The sequence below is a fragment of the Cynoglossus semilaevis genome, chromosome 14 (assembly GCF_000523025.1).
Source record: "Cynoglossus semilaevis isolate Cse_v1.0 chromosome 14, Cse_v1.0, whole genome shotgun sequence".
Classification (NCBI taxonomy): domain Eukaryota; kingdom Metazoa; phylum Chordata; class Actinopteri; order Pleuronectiformes; family Cynoglossidae; genus Cynoglossus; species Cynoglossus semilaevis.
In genome coordinates, this window is record NC_024320.1 from 10349519 (window position 1) to 10370224 (window position 20706).

The 20706-nt window shown below is 38.0% G+C and overlaps 3 protein-coding genes across 4 annotated transcripts in view; 2 read left to right on the forward strand and 1 right to left on the reverse strand.

Annotated features, from left to right (window-relative positions):
* Nucleotides 1–35: 35 nt before the first annotated feature.
* map3k2 (mitogen-activated protein kinase kinase kinase 2) lies at nucleotides 36–12185 on the reverse strand. The gene is made up of 17 exons (XM_008324942.3): nucleotides 12050–12185; nucleotides 10385–10457; nucleotides 10053–10171; nucleotides 9696–9736; nucleotides 9509–9608; nucleotides 9308–9421; nucleotides 8563–8659; nucleotides 8326–8456; nucleotides 7929–8008; nucleotides 7758–7822; nucleotides 7456–7548; nucleotides 6462–6695; nucleotides 6227–6375; nucleotides 5576–5707; nucleotides 5355–5484; nucleotides 4832–5009; nucleotides 36–4481 (listed from the first exon to the last, which is right to left on the reverse strand). The coding sequence occupies exons 2-17, from the start codon at nucleotides 10437–10439 to the stop codon at nucleotides 4262–4264; spliced, it is 1938 nt and encodes a 645-aa protein (XP_008323164.1). The 5' UTR covers nucleotides 10440–10457; nucleotides 12050–12185; the 3' UTR covers nucleotides 36–4261.
* On the forward strand, nucleotides 12109–16984 carry sumo1 (small ubiquitin like modifier 1). Of its 2 annotated transcripts, none has more exons than XM_025062608.1 (5): nucleotides 12109–12246; nucleotides 14438–14512; nucleotides 14629–14706; nucleotides 14807–14878; nucleotides 15201–16984. In XM_025062608.1, exons 2-5 carry the CDS (start codon nucleotides 14492–14494, stop codon nucleotides 15267–15269), a joined length of 240 nt encoding a protein of 79 aa, XP_024918376.1. In that variant the 5' UTR covers nucleotides 12109–12246; nucleotides 14438–14491; the 3' UTR covers nucleotides 15270–16984. The 2 variants fall into 2 exon arrangements, with proteins under 2 accessions (XP_024918376.1, XP_008323162.1); XM_008324940.3 differs by lacking the exon at nucleotides 12109–12246 and adding an exon at nucleotides 12965–13084.
* A 2378-nt stretch (nucleotides 16985–19362) lies between these two features.
* zgc:65895 (TSC22 domain family protein 1) overlaps nucleotides 19363–20706 on the forward strand; it is a 21154-nt gene continuing 19810 nt past the window's right edge. The window contains exon 1 of the mRNA XM_025062298.1: nucleotides 19363–20688. Within this exon, the coding sequence (XP_024918066.1) occupies nucleotides 20454–20688 (235 nt within the window). The 5' untranslated portion in view covers nucleotides 19363–20453. The remainder of the gene's footprint in view (nucleotides 20689–20706) is intronic.

Genomic DNA, 20706 nt, shown 5'->3' on the forward strand with positions numbered 1-20706 from the left:
ATTTAAAGGTAATAAACACAAAGATCTACAACAGGTGAAATAAATATTTTTTTTTATTATTTTCATTTTCTTAGTCATAATCATTTTACTTATGAACAATGCCATTGCAATACTCTGTAATCTTGCAAAAAAAGCAACCATTTGATGGCACTGCTGTGTCCACAAGGACCCAACCATGCATAAAATCTCCCATTTAAAATAAAAAACAAACGGTAAAATAAAAAATATATATTAAAAATTATGCGTACCACTGATATACAGATCTGATATAAACAGGCGTATTGGTCACAAACCAATCAGAATTATAAACATGGCTTCTTTTACAATACACGGAGACCAAACGTGGGGTATGAGTCTACTTCTCTTTTTCTTATTTTTTTAAAAAAGGGTACATTTTTCATTTTTATACATTTGTACATGATTTTTTTTAAAATTTATTACATTTTTTAACAATTTTAATGCTCTCACGCCATACAGCTAGATGCTTGAAACACTCAAGGCATTATGGGTGCGGTTTCTGACAGGGCTGTCACTTTTTCCAACTGTTAAGTTCAAAGTAATTTCAATGTCAAACTTTCACATATATTTGTAGGTGTCATACGTTTCTCCAAAACACACAGATATAACCTCCTGGCAGTGAATTCTAGTTGGGTGAGCAGTCTGTTTCTCTTGTGCAGACAAAGAGGCAATGATCATTGGCAAGCTATATGAGTAAAAATGCAAGGTTTTTGGGTTCTGGGTAAATGCATACTATAGTACTTCTTTAGTTGTGTTTTAGCATGAGTTTAATAAGCTTACAAATATATGGAATGCACAGACAAAGCCATCAGAGTACCCAAGCAGAGCACAGAGTAATATAGTTACTTTTAAAGAACTGGACAAGATTACGCTGCTGCTGAGGTGATGCTGTGGTCAGCCAGATAAGCTTTGCTTGTTTTAGAATAATAAACTAACAGCCCTACTGTCTGAGAAGCATAGATTAGAATTAACGTGCCTCTGGTAAAGGCACAGAGGCAATAATAGTCTGCAAGCATAACTTAAGTGGAGTACTAACATATTTATGTTTCTATATCATTCATTCATGTAAAATATGTTGTTGGTGAAAATGTTTCAGGTGGATTTTTTGAGTTCTGCCTGAATGACAATAAAAGCAGTGAGTTAATATGAGCAGCAAAGGCACGCACTGAGGCATAATAGTCACTGAGCAACAAAAAGGTGGAAAAGCAGGTTATTTTGTGATGTATTTAGAATTCCACACGTAGTATTTCTGGTTCTGCATAAGTCCTGATGCTTTTCAGGCACAATGTCATGTTTGTTTGAACAGGAAGGCTGTTATATGGTCTGAGGCACACTTTAACAAAATTGAATCTGAAACTTGAACTTATAGAAAAAAAAGTGACAACCCTGGAATCAAACCAGCATATGTTGCAGTAAATGCACATCAATAATACACACACACACACACACACACACCCCAATAGACTAGTGGCAGCAGTGGCTTTTGACATGGAAGAAAATTACAGTTGTGTAACTTGGTGCCTGTAGCAAATACTTGTACCAAAACAGTTAATCCACTGTAATATTTAAATCCCACTGATGGTGTACAATCAGATGTTATGCTTTTAGAACTTTTTTTTACTAAAACAAACACAAATACCAGTCCATTCACACCTTTGTAAAAATAAAATTTTCAAATCTTTTGAAATGTGCAAAGAAAAACAGGGCTACTTAGCAAAAGCTGACAAGGAATGGGGTAAAAGCAACAGTGGAGATCTCATAAGTGCATAATGGTAGTGTAAATCAGTTTTTAATTCTCCACTGGGGCCAGAATATTTAACTGTATTTAACTTTTTTTGGAACGAAGGCTGATATGCATATAATGTACTGGATTTTTCTTCAGTTTCAGAATTTTTGGTACCGTTATTTTTTTTCCCAAGTGAATATAAAACAGAACGGAAAACAAAATCCAAAGTCCACACTGACCGTGTAGATTTGCTAATTATTATCTGGCACAAAACTGCAGGAGAAAACGTACCGCATAGAAATGTCAGCCAGAATCTTTCTGATTTCATCCAAGCACCAAGACATGACGAGCAGAAACAGATTAAAACCAAGCAGACAGTACAGGTTTTCTTTTGAAGATGTAGCTATCACTTGAACCTGGTTCTGGAGTCGGGATGGTCAACTGTACAGTAAAAGATGTTGTAAACGATGGTTGCAAAGTAAAGCTATTTTGTGGACTGGAAGTGCTCTATTGGGTTAAGTTGACTTTGATGTGTCTATGAATGGGATCCTAATTTATAAAGCTCACAAGTTCTCTGCAGCGTAACCAACAGTTATCAACAGAGGTTTGAGGTAACCCCCTCGTTCCTGTTTCCTTTTTGTATGTATGGTCAGTGGTGCAAGCCTACTGGGACTGAGTGCTATTGGTCAGATTCAACACCACTGCAGAAAATGTGGAGATTAAAAAACTCGAGTGTTTGTGGTGTTCTTGTAAACTGAGAACTGTAATAAAGCTTGGACTTAAGGTGACCAGAAGCGCAAACTTCAAATGATGAGAGGATCCAAGGATGTTCCAATGTGGCATATGGTGATGTGTTAGCCACAGAATGTACTATGCAGTACTTTCACAGTGAACCTACAGTACCTAGTAACAACATGATACAATAAGAAGGGTAGAGCTCTAGAATGGCTGTACTTGTTTGTGCAGACATTTCTCTTAATAATGAAATGAATGAAAACAGCTTCATGCAGGTAAAACCTCTGGCCAAACAACAGTGAGCTTCAAAACCTGCAACTTCTATTCACGTTTGCACCTGGCGTTGCACCAACAGAACAAGAACTCAGTTCCTTTTCCATTTGCCCACTTTCTTATCTTCTTTTAGAGTGCTCATTTACACTTGTTGATTTCTTAAAGTTCAAACCAAACCAAAGTTGTTGGACTAAATCTGATCTTTTTAACGCCTTATTTGTTCTTCTGCTCCTTTGGACTCATTACCATAGACATACATCTTTTCACATGACAGAATTTCTCAGTGTAGCCTTTTAGAAGGAGGTTTGTGGCTTTAGTTTCATTGGATCTTGTTTGGTCTGTACGCTGTTTGAACAACAAGCAAATGTTCTGATTAGCAGATTAGTCATGACATTAGAGCTCGTGATGGTGCTTTTACAGCCTGGTTTGGCTTGAAATGATCCAGAGATGACAAGTGTGAAAACACCCACAAGGGCATGACATGGGTTCCTTAGGAAACATTCTGCACATTCTGTCCATTGCAAATACCATTTGTAAACCACAGCTGGGACATTCAGATGACCAATAATGACTAATCTGGGCACTATCATTGGCTTATCAAGGAAATAATTATCCTACCATTAGCTGAAATAGTAATTCGCTTCAGCCTTGTTGGAAGAACAAGTACCAATTCAAAGGTCTGAGTTCCAGCCACATTTAACTATTTTAAAAGCACAGCATGGGCATACAACGACAACAATGGCTGATTTGAGATCAGCTGATTAGGACCAACAGTGAGAACTACTTTAGCGTAATATTAATGTCATTATCCAACAAATCCAAGCTCACTTCTCCATAAAACGGAAAAGGCACACGTCAAAGAGCGATGACGGGGCGAAAGTGAAGGAAGTTTTTTTTTGACAAGAGAGCAGACAAAACTTTGCATCTGACCAGACCAGAAGGCAGGTGAAAAATGTTTCGATTTTCTAGGGAGTGTTTGTCTGTATCTGGGGTATAGTTTTGTCAATAGCAGCAGGACCCAGGTCGTCACTGTCACTCTGGGGTTTTTTGGCAGGAGACTACATTCGGAGGATCGGGTGAGCAAGACGGGGAATCACGTCCTGTAGGTCCATAACACCAACAACTCCAAAAGGTTTGAAGACAGAAACGGGAACCGTACAAACATAGAAAAGAAGACATTTTTCAAACAGTTATTTTCAATCGCAGATTAAAGAAGTCTCTACTTTGCCTCCCGACCTTCTTTTTTTTTTTGACAAATTAAGGTGCAACTTGCAGAGAAAGAAAAGTCACATCAATCAATGGCAGTCTCATACAAACAGAGACATGGAGGCCCAGGAAAGTGCCATTAACCCTCTGCCGACACACCCCACCATTTATCCAGCCAGATCAACTTGGTCTGATGTGGTTTCAGCTCGGAGGTGAAAGGAATGAGGATCAGGGACCCAGTTTGGCAGGAGGGCAAGTTTTTTTTTTTTTTTTTTTTTTTTAAAAAAAGGGTCAGAGCTTGGACTAATGTACAAAGATGTGCCGCAGAAGCTCATCAGCAGATGGTCGCTGCTTGGTCTCAACAAAGATCTTTTTAAGAAACTCCCTGCAGTGGTCCGACACGTGAGCTGGGAGAACAGGGTTAGTGGGCTGGGTGGCGATTTTAAAGATGGCTGCCATGGCCTCAAACTCTGCCCAAGGTGGCCGTTGTGTGAGCATCTCCACCACAGTGCAGCCAACACTCCTGGGGGACCAAGAACATGTTGTAAAATGAGGACAATTAAACTGTTTTGTTTTTTTGTTTGTCTTTTTGTTGCCTTCTGGGGTTTTTTTTGCTTATACTTTTTTGCCAGAGTGCAGCTATTGCTGTACCTTTTTATTAATTTTTCTTTAGCTATATGGGCCAGCTTGTCCCTTTTTAAGAGTAACCTTTAGCTTTTTTTCAAAGTTTGTTTTTTTCAACTTGTAGATTTGTACTGATGTGGTTTGCTTAAAGTCAATCTATGACTTTTGGCTGTTTTGCCAAAATCATTTTGAATCTCAAATATCTTCAGTGGAAGCCTAAGATTCTGCCCATCAAGCAGCTTTTCTCACCAAATGTCAGCTTTCCTGCCATAGCCCTCTCCACTGATCACTTCTGGGCTCATCCAGTAGGGCGTGCCAGTCACTGACTTGATGCCGGTTCCTGAAAGACAGATGGTCTGAAGCCGTCGGCTCGCTCCAAAGTCTCCTAGCTTTACGTTGCCAACAGAGTCTCGAAGAATATTTGCTCCTAAACAAAAGTGTCATTATTAGTTTGGCTGTCTTTTATAAACCAAACCATTGGCTTGGCTAAGTTTTCAATTTTTGTCCGTTTTGTAAGCTACTTGTAAGGGCTAGGTATTTTGGGCAAACCTAATCCACTGTGCCAGATTTTTGTCCATCTTTTCAGGTTGTCAGAGCTTACCCTTAATGGTTGTTTTTGAGTATATGATCAACTGCCTTTTAGCTGTTTCAGGGATCACGTTTGTTTTAAAAAAAAAGCTATGTCTAGCTAACCTTTTGGTATTCTGTTAGTCTTTTCAACCTTTGTGAATACTGACAGCAAAACAGATGAATAAAATATAGTAGAGCTCACCTTTGATGTCTCTGTGAACAATCATGTTGCTGTGCAGGTAGGAAACCCCTTCCAGGATCTGCCGGGTGTATCGGCGTGTGACGTTTTCAGTCAGCACTCCGTACGACTTTAGCTGGTCCTTAATAGAACCCTGACCACCGCAGGAATAAAAAGCACAATTTTAGCAGCTAACCGTTTAGGATGTCTTGCATTAGAATCAGTATGGGAAATATATGACTCACTCCAGGCATGTACTCCATGAAAATTGAGAGTGTTCGCTCCATGCTGTCTCGCAGGCAGCCATAGTACTGGACAATCCGCTCGTGGCACAAGTTCTTGAGGAGCTGGATTTCACACTCCAGTGCACTCACCTCCTGATTGTGGGCAGTTACAAAAACACATTTGCAAAAAGAAGGCAATGATTTTTCCTATATTTATTTATGAATAGTTGAGATTTGACTCTGACCTTTAGCAAGATTTTGACAATTTATTTAGATTTGATACCGAGTTTAAGTTATTCTGATTTTACTTTTAACAACATTTGTTTTAACCACTTCTATATTTACGTATTTCCTGTTAAGGTTTTTGCTTGAGCCAGGAAAATAACTTTAAAAAAACAAGGCTGTTAGATTCTTTCTAACCTACTAAGTGTGCTTTACTTTTGGTCAACCTTTAGTTACGTCTCCTGCCTTTTGACCTTGCAGTTCTTTGGGGCTGAGTCATAATTTCTTTTTTGTTTTTTTTGACTGACTTTTAGGTATTTTCAGGTTTACTTGGTGTTAACTCTTATGTACATATTAATGTTCCTTTTCAATTATTTTTTGGCATTTCTGCACTGTTTGTTTTAGCAGACTAAAAATAACTAGTCTTACCAGTAAAAAGCAGGTTCTCACCTTGCTTGTTTCTGGACTCTCAGGGTCAAACTGCACTTGTTTGACTGCTAATTCTCGTCCAGTGTCAGCATCGTAACAGAGAAAGACCCGTCCAAAGGCTCCCTGACCCAAAAGCTTTCCTAGCCTCCAGTTGGTTGGAGCACGTGGAGCTGGAGACCAGTCACAAATACAAATAAATAAACCCCCCAAAAAAGGGTCAAGTTTTTGAAGCAGGTGATGAGAGTGAGTGACTCACAGCGGCTGGGTGGACTAATGTCCATGACAGACAGAGTGGGAGCAACAGTGGGATTAGGCTCAATGTCGCTGCCTCTTCGCGGCCGTCTGGCAGGGCCTGGGACTTCTTCCAGGTCAGGGGTGAAGACACTGCTGCCACTGCTGGTGCTCGGCGACTGCTCAGTGGGACTAAAGCTGACAGGTGAGCGGAAACCGTGGACTTGTGTTCGCCGAGCACGGGGGAACGTTTTCCTTCCTGCAGAGGATAAATGCAAGGTAAGACAATTGTGAATGAAGACACTACAGTTTATGTTTTGTATGTTTAGAAAATTATTTTTGTATACAACCGAAACTGAGCATTGAGCATTTATATAAAAAAATTGATAAGAGGGCGTTAGGGCAATTTTAAAGCACAGAAAGAACTGGGACAAGCTGCTTGTTTGTAGTTGATAAAAATCCCGGCACTGACATAGAGAGAGAGAGAGAGTTTGTGTGTGCCTGTGTACAGTTCTTTTGTGAGTAAGCCACTACTGACTCAACATGTTTGTAGTAAAGCTATTTATTCTTGTCTAGCATTTAGACAAACATGTTTACTTGGCTATTTTGTAGCCGAATTTCATGTATCCCTATATTTCTCTAATTTTCATTTATACTTTATTGGTTGTTTCTTTTGAGCCTACTGTATTTTATTACTTTCTGGCCTCTACTTAATATTTCTTCTGGCCCATTTTCTGTCACCTTTGCTTTATTTTAAATACCTTTAGGTTGATATCTTTGTTGTGTTTAAAAATTTGGAAATGTTGAGGAAATTTCTTTTTTGTTCAGGTTTTCTTAAATATGCATTTTTTGCTAAGCCTTAATCATTTCCAGACTGTGATATATTCTTTTGCATTGTTTTAGAGAAAATGTTGTTTAATTCTGTTCAATCACATTTTTTAAAATTAACTTCACTCATGCCATTCTTTTTTAGCAATACATTTGGAACATATAGCAATTAAACAAACATTTTTGCTCACCATCACTATAGTCCTGAAGGCCAAAAGGAATGCCATAGCGTCGAGGATATGTTCCACCTTTACCTGACTTTTCAAACACTGGGATATCGTACTCTGCAGATGAAGAAAAATACAGTGACAATCTGTGTTACAACACAATCTGCAATGTAAATAAAACACACAGTCATTGGTAAATTAGCTTGATTTAAAACCATCCCAGTTTAAGCAAAAAGAAAAACAATGGAACTCATATTTAATATCATATAATGTTGAAAAAAAGCACAGTAAGAAATGGCACTAAAACATCAATAGACCATGATTACCCTGAAAGTCCTGATGGTTGTCAGGGTAGCTCTGTGCTCTGGGCATCCTGGACTTTGAGTAGTCGCTAAAAAATAACAAAAAAAAAAGCGAATCATTTCTATAGTAGAAACTGGTTCACAGAAAAACATCTAAGGTACTAAAGGATGTTAAATTCCATCAAAAGAGCAGACCTGTCCAGAGGGCTGTCTAAAGAAGGACAACTTCCAGATGCTGAGTTCTCTGGACTGCTCATTGACAGAGGGTCCAACATCTAGATGTAGAAAAAAGTGACTTGGAATGAAAAACACTCACATAATCAGTGAAACATTAATAATAATTTTAGGATTCTAACTCAGTTAGATCATAAAACTGTGCTGCATTTGGTGACATCTACAGGTGAAGATGCGTATTGCAAACCAACTTTGATAGTGTCTCCGTTCCTCACCCCAAATAATTACAGCACAATACAGTTTGTTCAGTTCAAGTTTCCAAATGTGTTAGTAAAAACAAAAACTAAAATAACCACTTATTTAGAACCACATTTTATTGCTGCTTTTGTGGTTGCCTAAATTATAATTTTGAGGTTACCTGGTCCATGCTCTCAGGAATGAATTCTCCTTCGCTATTTATGCTGGTAAAAGAACCGTTTCTCGCCACCTGCTGGAGAGCGTCGGGAATGTATCCAGGAGGAGGAGAGCTGCGGTCTGTTGAATGGGAGCCTGGTGATGGAGGAAGAATAGAAATAGAAAAAAAATGTGACACATGAGATTGTGTTTTTTAACTTATATACGTTTTAGACTGGACTTGTTAGATTGCATCACTCACCTATTAAATCTAGCATACTCTTCTTGTCAGCTACCCTGAATCCTGTGTTGTCTAGCTCCTCGTGAGAAGGCAAAAGGTCCATATTGGAGGAACAATTCTGACAGAAAAAAAGACATTAAAAAACCCATAAAATAGTAGAAAAAAATGACTGCAAGAGTTTAAACAGACCAACTAGTCAACTTCAAGTTCTCCACAGTGATGTTTGGAGCTTGATGTGGACTCGTCACTAGTAGTTTTGATGCCAACAATATGAACACAAGAAACAAAGGAGGCAGCGCTCCTTGCATTAACAGGTGTGTGCACTGAATGCACAGCTTTGCTAGGTCTTTGGAGGTCCATGATTATTTGAAAACATTGACTGCAAAAAATGTGACTGCAACTGTGGCAGAGCAGGACTGTCAGTATTACCAGGTTTGGACATACACCAAGTTTAGTCTCGGCGTCATTCCCTTCTCCAACGGTTTTTCATGCTTAGATGAGATAGATATGTAACAGCTGAGTTGCCTGTTGTGAATGATACACTTGCTGTTTTGCATACATTTTGTATAATCTGTGCCTTTTCTGTGAATACAGATTATTGCAACACATTTCCTCTGCTTTGACTGAAAAATAATCACCACTAGTTGAGGTTAATTTTAATAGTCAACCTTCACAAAAGTGAAGTAATTCAAGCTCTAATCGCTAAACATTCAACTCAGAAACTTACCAGGGACTATTTTTCATATTAAATTTAGAAGCTCCTGACCTGAGACGACAACTGAAGAACCAGAAGGATCCTAAGGCTCTTCATGTGAACACTGCGATCCAAAAGCTCCACGGCTTTGTCCAGATCATCCTGAGTGGTCAGTGGAATCACCAGCTACCAAAAAAGGTCAATTTTTAAAAATTTAATTAAATTTTCATTTTATAAATTGAATGGTCAACACTGAAATATATATCTCTGCACCTCATTATTGCTGTAGTGAAGGTCCATGACCTGACCAAAAGCCACCTTAGCTTTTGACCTGAGGTCATCCAACATGACGGGTCGAGGGAACTGCAAAATCCTGAAGAAGACAAGAAAAGAAGAGGTCAGAAGAGGTTACTGCTGTCTGCCTATCACCATAAAGGGCAGAGCCTGGGAGACATCTCACCTCTTCTCTCCTTTGAACTCGAACTTCACTCTAATGTCATTCTGCTCCAAAAAACAGCAATAGAGAAAAAAACAGTTGATCAGTGACTGCTGGTTCGGGTACTGGATCTCATCATTTATTTAATTAGAAAGCCTATTTGCAATGGTATGTACATACATCTCATCCCTAATTATTTTTATTGAAAAAGTCCAAACTGTGGGTTGTTGAAAGTGATAAATTAGTTAAAAAGTGAGAGGTGTGAGGAAAACAGTCCATTTAATCACCTTGTTCTGATTTACAAAAAGTCAGAACAATGAGTTTAAATGTCCAAAATATAGATAAGACTTTTAGGGGAAAAAAGGTATGGCCCCCCTTTACCTGGTTCTTAGGTGAGGAGACTTTCGGTTTTCCCAAGTCGGACAGGAACGTTGCAGGACGGCTGGAACGGTGAAGTTCGGCCAAGTCCTGCATGATGGAGTTCAACACCTCCTGCTCATCTGCAGTGACAACAAGGAAAATATTGACTTTTAATGGAAATGTAGAGTAATTAATTAAAGTTAAGCAAATAATTAGTAAATAAAACATATTTATATTGTCGGGGTAGTAGTAGTAAAAACAATCTTCCATGTTCTCTTAAGTTGTAAATTTGACAAACACACACCTGGCTAAGTGCCTGACAGTAACATTATCTTGAGATCATAAAAACATACCCATCATTGTGGCACAGCGATTGACCCAGGAGGCCAGGAAAGAGGATTCTCCCATCAAAGGGATTCCTTTCTCCTGCAACAGAGAAAGATAAACATTAGCCGTGACACTGATGGAGCATAAAGGCCTGAAGCTATTGACTGACTATTGTATAAACAGAATCATTTTAAATATGTGCATGTGCATTTAAAAAAGGACCTCACCAAGAAAAAATGAAATGTCTTAATCAGAGTAATGAGGTAAACAAAAAAAAAAATATATATACAGTAATACTTTGAAAAACGACGCGACATACGAGTATTCCGAGATACGAACACGCCTTCGAACAAATTTTTGCTTTGAGATACAAATAATAAAGATAATAATAATAATAAATAAAGATTTAAAATACGAGCATGCTTACAGACGCCGACGCTAGGTGGCCGAGCACTTGTAGCAGCCCACCCCGCCTCACTTGTTCACTTCACGTGTTCGTCGACTTCCGTATGCATAAGAACACATACGTGTGTATGTCTCTATACCAATTAATAATTTTCAATTAATTAATTCAATTAAAACAATTAATTTTCCATTGTTATTAGCATTATTAATTAGAGGGATGGAACAGATTCAATTTTTTTCTGTTATTTCTTATGGGAAAAATGATTTGAGGTATGAGCACTTCGAGTTATGAGGTCGGTCCTGGAATGGATTATGCTCGTATCTGAAGGTACTACTGTATATATAAGCGAAATATATTCATAACAAAGACAATACAAATGTACAACTTTGCATCAACAAACTCTGCTTGTACAAAAACACTGACTAATATTCAAGCTTTCTGAACAAAACAAAACCTCATCACATCAGAAGTGTAAACATGAGATGTCTTGTAATACTGTGTACATTGAGCACTCTCAAACATGTCGTTACTCTAATAATAATAATAATAATAATAAATAATTTTAACTATATTGATCCCTTATTTGGGAAATTCCAGATATGTAGTTAACAGGCTGCCCCCAGCAGGTGCCAAGCATGTGGTTCCTCTAGTAATTGAACCCAGGACTCTGCTTCCGAGGCAGGCATGCTAACTGCTACACTGTAGAACCTATAGTGGTTCTCTATTATTATCTGTCATTAAAGCTTGTGCAATCAAGATGGCCCCTGCCAATGAGGAGGTGATTGGAAATTTCTGATCGATCACGGTCTTCTTGTGACGTCAAATCTGACTACCCTCTACTCAAAACACTAGCGAGAGTGGGCTACAATGTCAACATGAGCTTAGCAAGAAATCAGTGTAACGTAAGCTGTAATCACAAGCACAGCTACCGTTGCCACAATTGTAGATTGTTAGCTTTAAATGAACTTGCTAGCACTAGCTGAGCTGGCTTATTTGACCAATACTTGTCATGAGCAAAGTTGACACTGCGTCTCACATAAATGTACAATTACGGGGTACCTCAGCATTCATGCTTTTAAGTAAAACACTTCTAAGTGTACTATGTAATGCAAAACGTTAGCTGAGCAGCTAAAGCAAGTGAAGAGTTTCGTATCCAGGCCAGGGAAGTTGACAAGCTAAAGCTAATGCTAATTCAAACCTGACCATCAATGCACGACTGTTAAAAACAAAACTATTGCGCAAACAAACGTCAGCTCTGAGGCTACATGCCCCTCCGTTATCTCACCTGGGAGTACGGTTTGAGTTCCTTCTCACTTCCTCATCCACAGGGCCGGTGACAGGAGCCCCGGGCCCTGCGGACAGCCGCTAGAGGAAGCAGAAGTTTGGCAACCCGCTCACAACTTCACTCGAGTCCTGCTGGGCCGAGACGACGAGGCCCGGCTGCTGCTGACAGCTTAGTCCAGTGGAGCTTTTACGACAAAGGTAAAAAATTATTACATTTAAAGCGTTCTCCAACCCAATATCTTCGTGTCTGTCCAGCACAGAACAAGTAAAGTTAATTTACTGCTCCCATTTTGATACGCTTTACGAGCTGGTACACTGTAGCTTTGCTCGCTGTTTTCCCACAATTGCGTTGTGAAGTTAGTGTTATGTTAGAGAACAATAATAGAGGTGCTATGTGTTTCTGCACGTCAAAATAAAAGCACGAAGTGTCTTGAAACTGTTTCCCAACACGAATTAAACCTTGTATTTTAGATTGACAGTATTGATCCGGAAGCTAACTATAAAATTTATTGTGTTGATAATATTTTTTTGTTTTTGGGGAAGTCTGAAAAAACACAAGTTATGATGTTAAGACAGCCGAGTTACAGAAATAATGACACACAAACCTCGAACGTGAAATACGTTATCATCTAAAAATAGTTTGTGCAAATACATTTCACGAAAGGTGTATTTTTTTTAAATTAACCTCGCTATAGCCACTTAAATTCAGGACAAGAACGATTTAGAATTTTATTACATTCGTTCAAAAACAATACAGTTGGACTTGGTATATTAATGAAATTGACTATATTCTCGATTTTTAAACCGCCAAATTGCCGATGCAGGCAAAAACTCAAATATGTATTAATACATTTGTTATTACCAGTACACTTCTAAAAACAAGTCTTGAGGTTTGACGCAAAAAAGCCTTCCTTTGAAACAGCCTACTCTTGTCATCACTTCCGGTGGCTGTCTCACAACATCGGCCTGAAACTGAAGCTAACGCCAACGACGTCCTCGGTGCTTCACAGAAAGCGATCTAAATATGTCAGATACGGTAAGATGAAAACTACAGAGAGGTTGCATTTTATATACATTACCAAGTTGTGAAATAAGCTTAAATTTGATATATAACAGATCACCTTTGTGTTTATCGAACGTAACACAACCCGTGTGGCTTTAGGCCCTGCATCCATTGCTTATTTTGCTGCTTAGCAAAGGAGCTGATGTTAGTTTCTGTTCCGTTTAGGGAAGTTTTTGCCTTGGATTAATAAGTTTCACCTACTTGGTTTAAACTGAAATTGAGTGGCGTTTTGTACATACTGGGCAGTGACGTAGATTTTTTAAAAGGCAGGATGGCACGCCCGGCCTGGGCCAGTAGCTGACCACGTCGTAGCCTGTTCTTTGGATCGGCAGCTGATGGCTTGGCAGTCGGCTGAAACTTCTAACTGAAGACTGCTGTCTTAAACATTTCTTATCCAAAATATACTAAGATAAAAAAAAGGCATTGAAGTCCAGGGTTTCCCTTGAGTTACGGCTTTTTGCGGGAGGAATGTGTGGTGGGGAATTGCGTGGATGCGGCGACTTGACTAATAATAAAATAATAACCATTCTTTATAACAGTCTTTTACAATATTTTTCTTATTTTTTATCTCAAACAATGACACCATTCATTAGAATAATTACTCACAAACAAGAATAATTTAACTCTCTTACAATATTAAAGATAAAATAAATGTCTGGGTTTTCTCTTAAAACTTCCTGTTTACTTATTTAACAGAACAGAATTAAGAAAACTTAATTACCCATTCATTCTATGTACTGTATCTATATATCTACTCACTTTTGTTTATTCATCTATCTATCCAGTTTACTTTTGTTTACATATCTTTATATATATATCAGTCTTTCTCTCTATATATCTATCTCTTTATCTGTTTTATTTTTTTCCTTATTTTTTATTTATGTAATTGCCAATATCAGTTTTGTACAGCCAGAAGGTTGAACCCTGTCGACCTGTGGTGACTGGACTTGTGTTGCTTATTGGGGGTAGCAGGTGGGCTACTGCTCTGCTCTGTGCTTGTACCAGTGGTAGAACTAGTCTAGCTATTGCTAATAGCAGAGCTAATGCTTGCCTTGCTAGAATCACTTATGGTGTGGATGTTTTCCTCTTTTCTCTCTGTCAGATGTGTGTATTCACATGTTTGTGTGTACATCAGTGCTGAGCTCTGCCCTTTGCAGCACAATGGCCTGGTGTTAGATACATTTTGAACATTACAGTTATATTGAGTTTCATGTTTAGGTTTACATTAAAGTTAAACTCTATAGCATATAGCAATGTAATGTTCAGAAATTTTTGGATCAAGATTTGATGTGCAAATGCTTAGTTTATAATTTCAAATGTTTTTAGGACACAAAACCAACCAACCAAGGAGGCAAGGACAAGAAGGACGACGAGTACATCATGTTAAAAGTGTTGGGGCAGGTGCGTCTGATTTATTTTACTAGTTGTTAAAAATGTGTTTATTCACATTCCTTCTACAGTAGTGATAAGGTTTAATAGAAGACATCTTGCTTTATTTTCCACATTTATGTCCACAGGACAGTAGTGAAATCCACTTTAAGGTGAAAATGACAACGCATCTGAAAAAACTGAAGCAGTCTTACAGCCAGAGGCAGGTGAGGACAAAGTGCCATCAGCTGGTTAATTTTTCTTCATGTTAAAAAAAAGGATTTAGTTTAGAAGACTTAGTAAATTTGCTTTTATTTGATTTTCCAGGGAGTTCCAATGTGCACACTACGGTTCCTGTTTGAAGGACAGAGAATTGCAGATGATCAAACACCAAAAGAGGTACGTTTTTACAAACTTTTATTAGTTACACAACTCTAGTTTTTGTCTTATGTTTTGGGCTAAAATGCTAAACAAGGAATTAAACGAGTCATGGAATCATAACTTAATGCAGTAGAGATAAAATATAATCTTAATAGAGATGCACTGATCGATTAGCCAACCATGTGACTTAGTGCAGGTTGTGGGACATGTTTCATTATAACTTTATACGAAACTAACGGTTTGTATTGAAGAACACTTGTAGTGTATGCTGTAAACTAAATCTTACTGTGTTGACTAGTTGAATTCATTGTCTCATCATGGTTGTTTATCATCCTATTAGCTGGGCATGGAAGATGATGATGCCATTGAGGTTTATCAAGAACAGACTGGAGGATTTTGGATTGATTAAACCCCCTGAAATATTTGGATTTTTTTCATCATTTTGTATTTTATTTTGTATGTATATGTATGTTTATTTGTTGCCTTTCAAACCATCTGGATCAAAACACTCTTATCAGGTCTTCCATGGTTAAGGATGTTGTGGGAGACTAGGGAATAAGTGCGTCTCTCACGCTAAAGGGCAGAGACTCATGTTTTCTGCCCAAGCAATAGGAGTCATTGGCGCATTGGTTGTCTTTTTATCATTTTGTTTTCAATTGTTAAGAATGAATGTGAATTATTTTTTTAAAAGTTTTATCAAAAGAATAGCTCAGCTTACGAAAATTGTTTTAGCCACATATGTCCAAGATAGTACAATGTTTATTCAGCACAGTTTTTAATGTCTTGTGCAAAAGCGATTTAAAAATAAAATAACTAGAAGTTCTAAGTCTACCATGTTTTTTTTTAAATATTTTCACATGACATCCTAAACCTTCTTCCTATTCAGTTATTCCTTCAAAAGGACGCAGCACATCTGCGTGCAGGCACAGAGGCGGTATTGTCAATAAGTAACACTACATTGGAACTGCAGTTTACTTTTTAACCAGAGTTTTGTGCTTTACAGATTACATTGGAGTTGGATTTGTGTGCCTGTTTGCTAAGAGCTATGCCCAATTTCAGCAGGGCCCTTACAGAGAGTCTGAGGCATACACCAGTCCTTGAAAGTGAACTTTTGCTTAGGTATCGCCTGATGTCATTGAAAATGTTTAATTAAACATTAAACACCAGCCTTGTTATGTATGTTATATTGTACTCCCTACAAATCAAAAATATTTTGTTTCTCCTTAAAATCCACACCACAACACAATAGTTCTACTTTTCCAGCTGAGACGACAGATGGTATCAGTACTGGTTCCTGCAGTGGAACAGCCCCTTTTGTGGGCTGATTTCTCAACATTTACAGCCTCTTTGCCATGTTTGAAATTTGCTGCATGGAGAAATTGTAAAAAATCTGATGATCACCAAGTTCTTGTAATGATGTTTGAGTCTTTTGACTATTGATAATTGTACTTAACATGTATATGTTGTATTCAGTGTTAGTTTACTTTAGTGATGTACCATATATATTGTTTTTTTATTATTTATAACAGAGGGTTTAATTCTGTAATTATTTGTTGCCTTCTTGGCCTTCTGCTCACTGACAGTGTTTTTCAAACTGTGGTTCTGTCCTCCAGAGGTTCTGTCAAAATCTAACATTCAGATTTAGTTATCGGTGATCTGTTTAACTGTGGCATTGGTGCTTGTTTTTAATTGTTTATTTGGACTGGATTTTTATAATACGTGTATGTGACGGTGGAGCTGTTATCACAAATTGTTTTTTGGAAGAAAAAAAACTGTGGTCAAGCCCTAAAAATCCATAAAAATGCTCATTTATGCTGATGATCTTACTTGCCATATAAACAACATAACTCCACCAAACTGTATATGTCCCATCCTAACTGCTTGTTATAGCCCAGGTGTCCAAATGTGGGTCACCTTAACCTCAATGTCCTCATTGGACATCAATGCGCCGACCATTGTAGACATCCTTTACCATTACCACAGGGACAGGGATGCAGTCATAATGCAGTTCTGAAGATGGTGAAGAGACAATAATGCTGAGAGTAATGTTGATACAGATGGTTTGAAATTATTGATGTGGATGTCGCCCTTTGCTTTTTTTGAATAAAATATTTAAGACAAAAACATTGCATTGTGTTTCATCACACATATCCTTAGATAAACAGTGAGTTGACATTGTATCAACAACAGTGATTCTTATTGTTGTTGAGTTCAGGGGGGTATTTGGAGAGTTATCCGTTACAGAAAGAGGTAACTGACTCAAATTGTGAGTCGCATTGGATAAAAGCGTCATCAATGTAATGAAACTCAGCATGTCACCATGATAACAGACTGTGAACATAACCTACTTGGTGGAAGGTACGGCGCCCCTAAGGGACGAGAAACCGTGGGTTAAGCACAGGCAGTTGTGCTTCCTGTGCGTATGCCCCTAGGCTCTTTCTTTCTTTCATGACATATAATCCATTATTATTATATATTTCGTGATAAGTTTCACGTTATTTCGTAATAAGTTTCACGTAATTACGTGATAACTTTCACGTTACAGTGGTCCCTATCTTTATCGCGGTTCTACATTCGCTTCCTCAGTTCATCGCGGATTTTTTATAATCCAATCTCGCGACATTACAAATGTACAAATTTATAATATTTTCATTATTTTTGTAAAAGATAATATTCTAGCCTAAATGCGAAAACTGTATTTAAATAAACGATAAGACATTTTACCACACATACATACAGGGTAATACATAAAAAAAACCAATAATATATAGTACGTACGGTTGGGAAATCTAAGATACCGACATGTTATGTGTGACATATGTACTGTATATATGCTGAGCATTTAATTAATGTAGGGTACCTCAGTTAGACACAGGAGGGCACTGTTGTTGTTGTTCGACTGTTGATAGCGGTGTAGGGAGGTTCGTGAAGGGTAAACACTATCATGTTGTTATATGTTGCAGTGCAATATATTAATTATCTCTACTATTCCCCTACACTGGTTTTAAACACATTTGTATAACATTAACATAAATGTCTAGTTTATTTTAATCTACAAATAAACATTGATAAACCTCATTTAACCACATCACCAATTTCTGAATAATCAGGTCAGTTGTTGCTTGTTCTCCATCAACTTGAATTATAAGCCCAACGTCCGCTATGCGTTTCTGTGACGATGCTGTTGAGTGCTGCATTTGTCCATTTTACGCTACAGCATGTCATCGTGCTTCCCAGAAACTTCATATTTACACAAAATAAAATAAAATAATACTGTAATAAACTAAAAGTTACCCAAAATGACTCTCCGCGGGAAAGAAACAACAAAATAATATTCCACAAAAAACGTATTTCTGAGTATCACAACATTGCTCTATTTGTTTTATGGGGTTAAACATTATGCAATCTTTGGAATCAGACTTTGCAGTGGAACTTTCCCACAACACACCCTCCCCTACAGGTTCATGTGATACGTTCATGAATAGCCACAATGCTGACACGTTAAGAAGCACTCCAATGGGTGTGTTCCCATTCTTTGACGTTGGCTTTAACATTAACAGCACGTAGCTGCTTTCTTGGTTTTGAACATATAATGCAAGAGGAAAAACTATATATAACAAATAAAATATACGTATATTGTATAAAAATCATAATCATAGATATTTAGTCATAATCAAAATCATTGATTATCTTTGTCTTTGGATTACTTGAGTTACAGCATTATTTTGATTAATTCATGTGATTCTCTGTTAAAACCACAAGAACAAATAATACATTAAGGTTTGGAAACAAAGGATTGGTCACTGTACAGTATGTAACACATACACCTTGGGCCAAATATTCATAGCCAGTGGTCAGTCGCTGTGATTGACTGCTCTGTTGAACCACAAATCCATATCTTGAAAACATTGCACCTACATTCATCTCCAGATTGAACAGTTGAGTTATGCAACATCAAAACGTTTTTATCTTGAGCATTGAAATGTCCGTCAGTTCTCCTCAGAATCTCAACCGGGCTAAGCCAAACCTACTAGCACCAACATTACTCTTTCTTCCTTATATCCTAAGGGCAGATCCACTGACACAAACTGGGTCATGATATGCACGTACAAAATTTCCAAAGCTCTTTAAAAAACTGAAGAGAAAGAGAAGAATAAAGGAAGGTAGCCACTATTACTGCTAACACAGCAACATAAACATCTTAACTCCATCGACTAAAAAATAGTTATATATGGTCCCATGTTTTTTTTCTTTGTTTTTTTATAAACTCAATCAACATGTAAAGGTGCAATGTATGTAAATGTTATAGTCCTTACTTCACATTTTGTGTCAACCATTTCATCATTATTGCAAAAAACCTTTCATAAAAAATAACTGTAGAATGTTGGACACAACAGGTCTTACTTTCGGGTGACTCCAAATTCATAAATGACATGAGAAATGTATTCTTATATTTAATTTTAATGATAAAACCATTTTACATAAATCATTTAATTAAATTATAGGAAGTATAAGGCTACTGTTTAGTTTAAACAACTCACATACTGTTAAACAGCACTTCCCAAACAGTGAGGTCCAAGGTGAACAAATAAACATAACCCACAGCTAAGTGCTGCATTCAAGGACCCTTTGTAAAAAACGAAATCCAGATCTCAGTCAATTGAAATGTATGTTGTACACTCAATTGTTATTCGCTGCGTTGGAATTTTATACTTAAGATATATTTTCTATTTGACCATTTAACGAAGAACGTAAAGACACGCACCTATTTTGCGTTAGGGAGAAAAAATATTTAAAAAACAAACGTTGCGTTCTGTGAAAATGCGCAGACGCACTGGATATGTTTGCATTCTCCCTCCTTCCTCTCTGCCCTGAGACTGACAGTCCGTTAGCTCATGCTGCTGTTCACCGGCAGTGATACAGCAAACAGAGATTCGTATACAGACGCCTTTTAACTTTGAACGCTGTATTTCCACCACATAAACGGACACACATTTTCTTCGGACTGCTCATTACTAACTGTTTGTGTCATAAGAGGAGAAGAATTAAAAAGAGTCGACGTCCGGGAGAGAGAATGGATGCGACGGCTGCTTTCCTGCGACATTCACCAGCCACATCCTAAGGTTCCACGTTAGCCAGAAATTTTCCAAGCATCTACAGTTTTTTTGTGTTCAACTCACTACAGTTCTTGGAACTATTGTTGAGGTGGAGAAAAATCTTAAAAAGTTGGGACGTGCGTGGCTAGCGATACTGGCGAATTAATACAGCTTTAAGCTAACCTGGCGAATGTCTGTTTATTTTTATTTTTTGAACAAAAAATTGGAAAACAGTAGTTTACATTTCTTAAACAAGAGTACAAAGGCAAAATTCAAGAGAAGAAAGGTGGTGATTTTAAGCGTTACTGCGTAACGACATATTTGGAGCGTTCAGCTGGATTTTCAAAGGACATAAATCATCTGACTTCTCCCTTATGGCTCGGTAGTATCGCGGTACTTGCTGCTGGTCGTGCTAGTTAACTAGCATATATGTGTTAGTTGGAAGCCGTTTTAAACAACTACCATACATTTTTTGACGGACATTTCTGACAGCAACGATGCACCACCAGGACATTCCAGGAGACTCTCCTGGAAATGGGAGCCGGAAAACTGCCTTCCACTACAGGAGTGGCAGCGGCGGAGCGCCGGTCTCCTCCGCTGCTAACCCGGCTGACGAGAGTCAAACCCAGACAGGAGGATCGTCGTCTCCCGGACTTCACCACCAACATCACCACCAGCAGCAGCCCCAGTCCCAATCTGCGGCAGCTGGAGCCCAGGTAAAAAAGAAGAGCGGGTTTTCAATAACTAGCG

Coding starts and splice junctions, on each gene's coding strand:
- sumo1 (XM_008324940.3), top strand. Junction 14,513..14,628: donor TGTTAAAAGTGTTGGGGCAG/GTGCGTCTGATT, acceptor TTATGTCCACAG/GACAGTAGTGAAATCCACTT. Junction 14,879..15,200: donor ATGATCAAACACCAAAAGAG/GTACGTTTTTAC, acceptor TCATCCTATTAG/CTGGGCATGGAAGATGATGA.
- map3k2 (XM_008324942.3), bottom strand. CDS start 10,439: ATGGGAGAATCCTCTTTCCTGGCCTCCTGGGTCAATCGCTGTGCCACA. Junction 10,172..10,384: donor TCGCTGTGCCACAATGATGG/GTATGTTTTTAT, acceptor TTGTCACTGCAG/ATGAGCAGGAGGTGTTGAAC. Junction 9,422..9,508: donor TTCACTACAGCAATAATGAG/GTGCAGAGATAT, acceptor CTTTTTTGGTAG/CTGGTGATTCCACTGACCAC.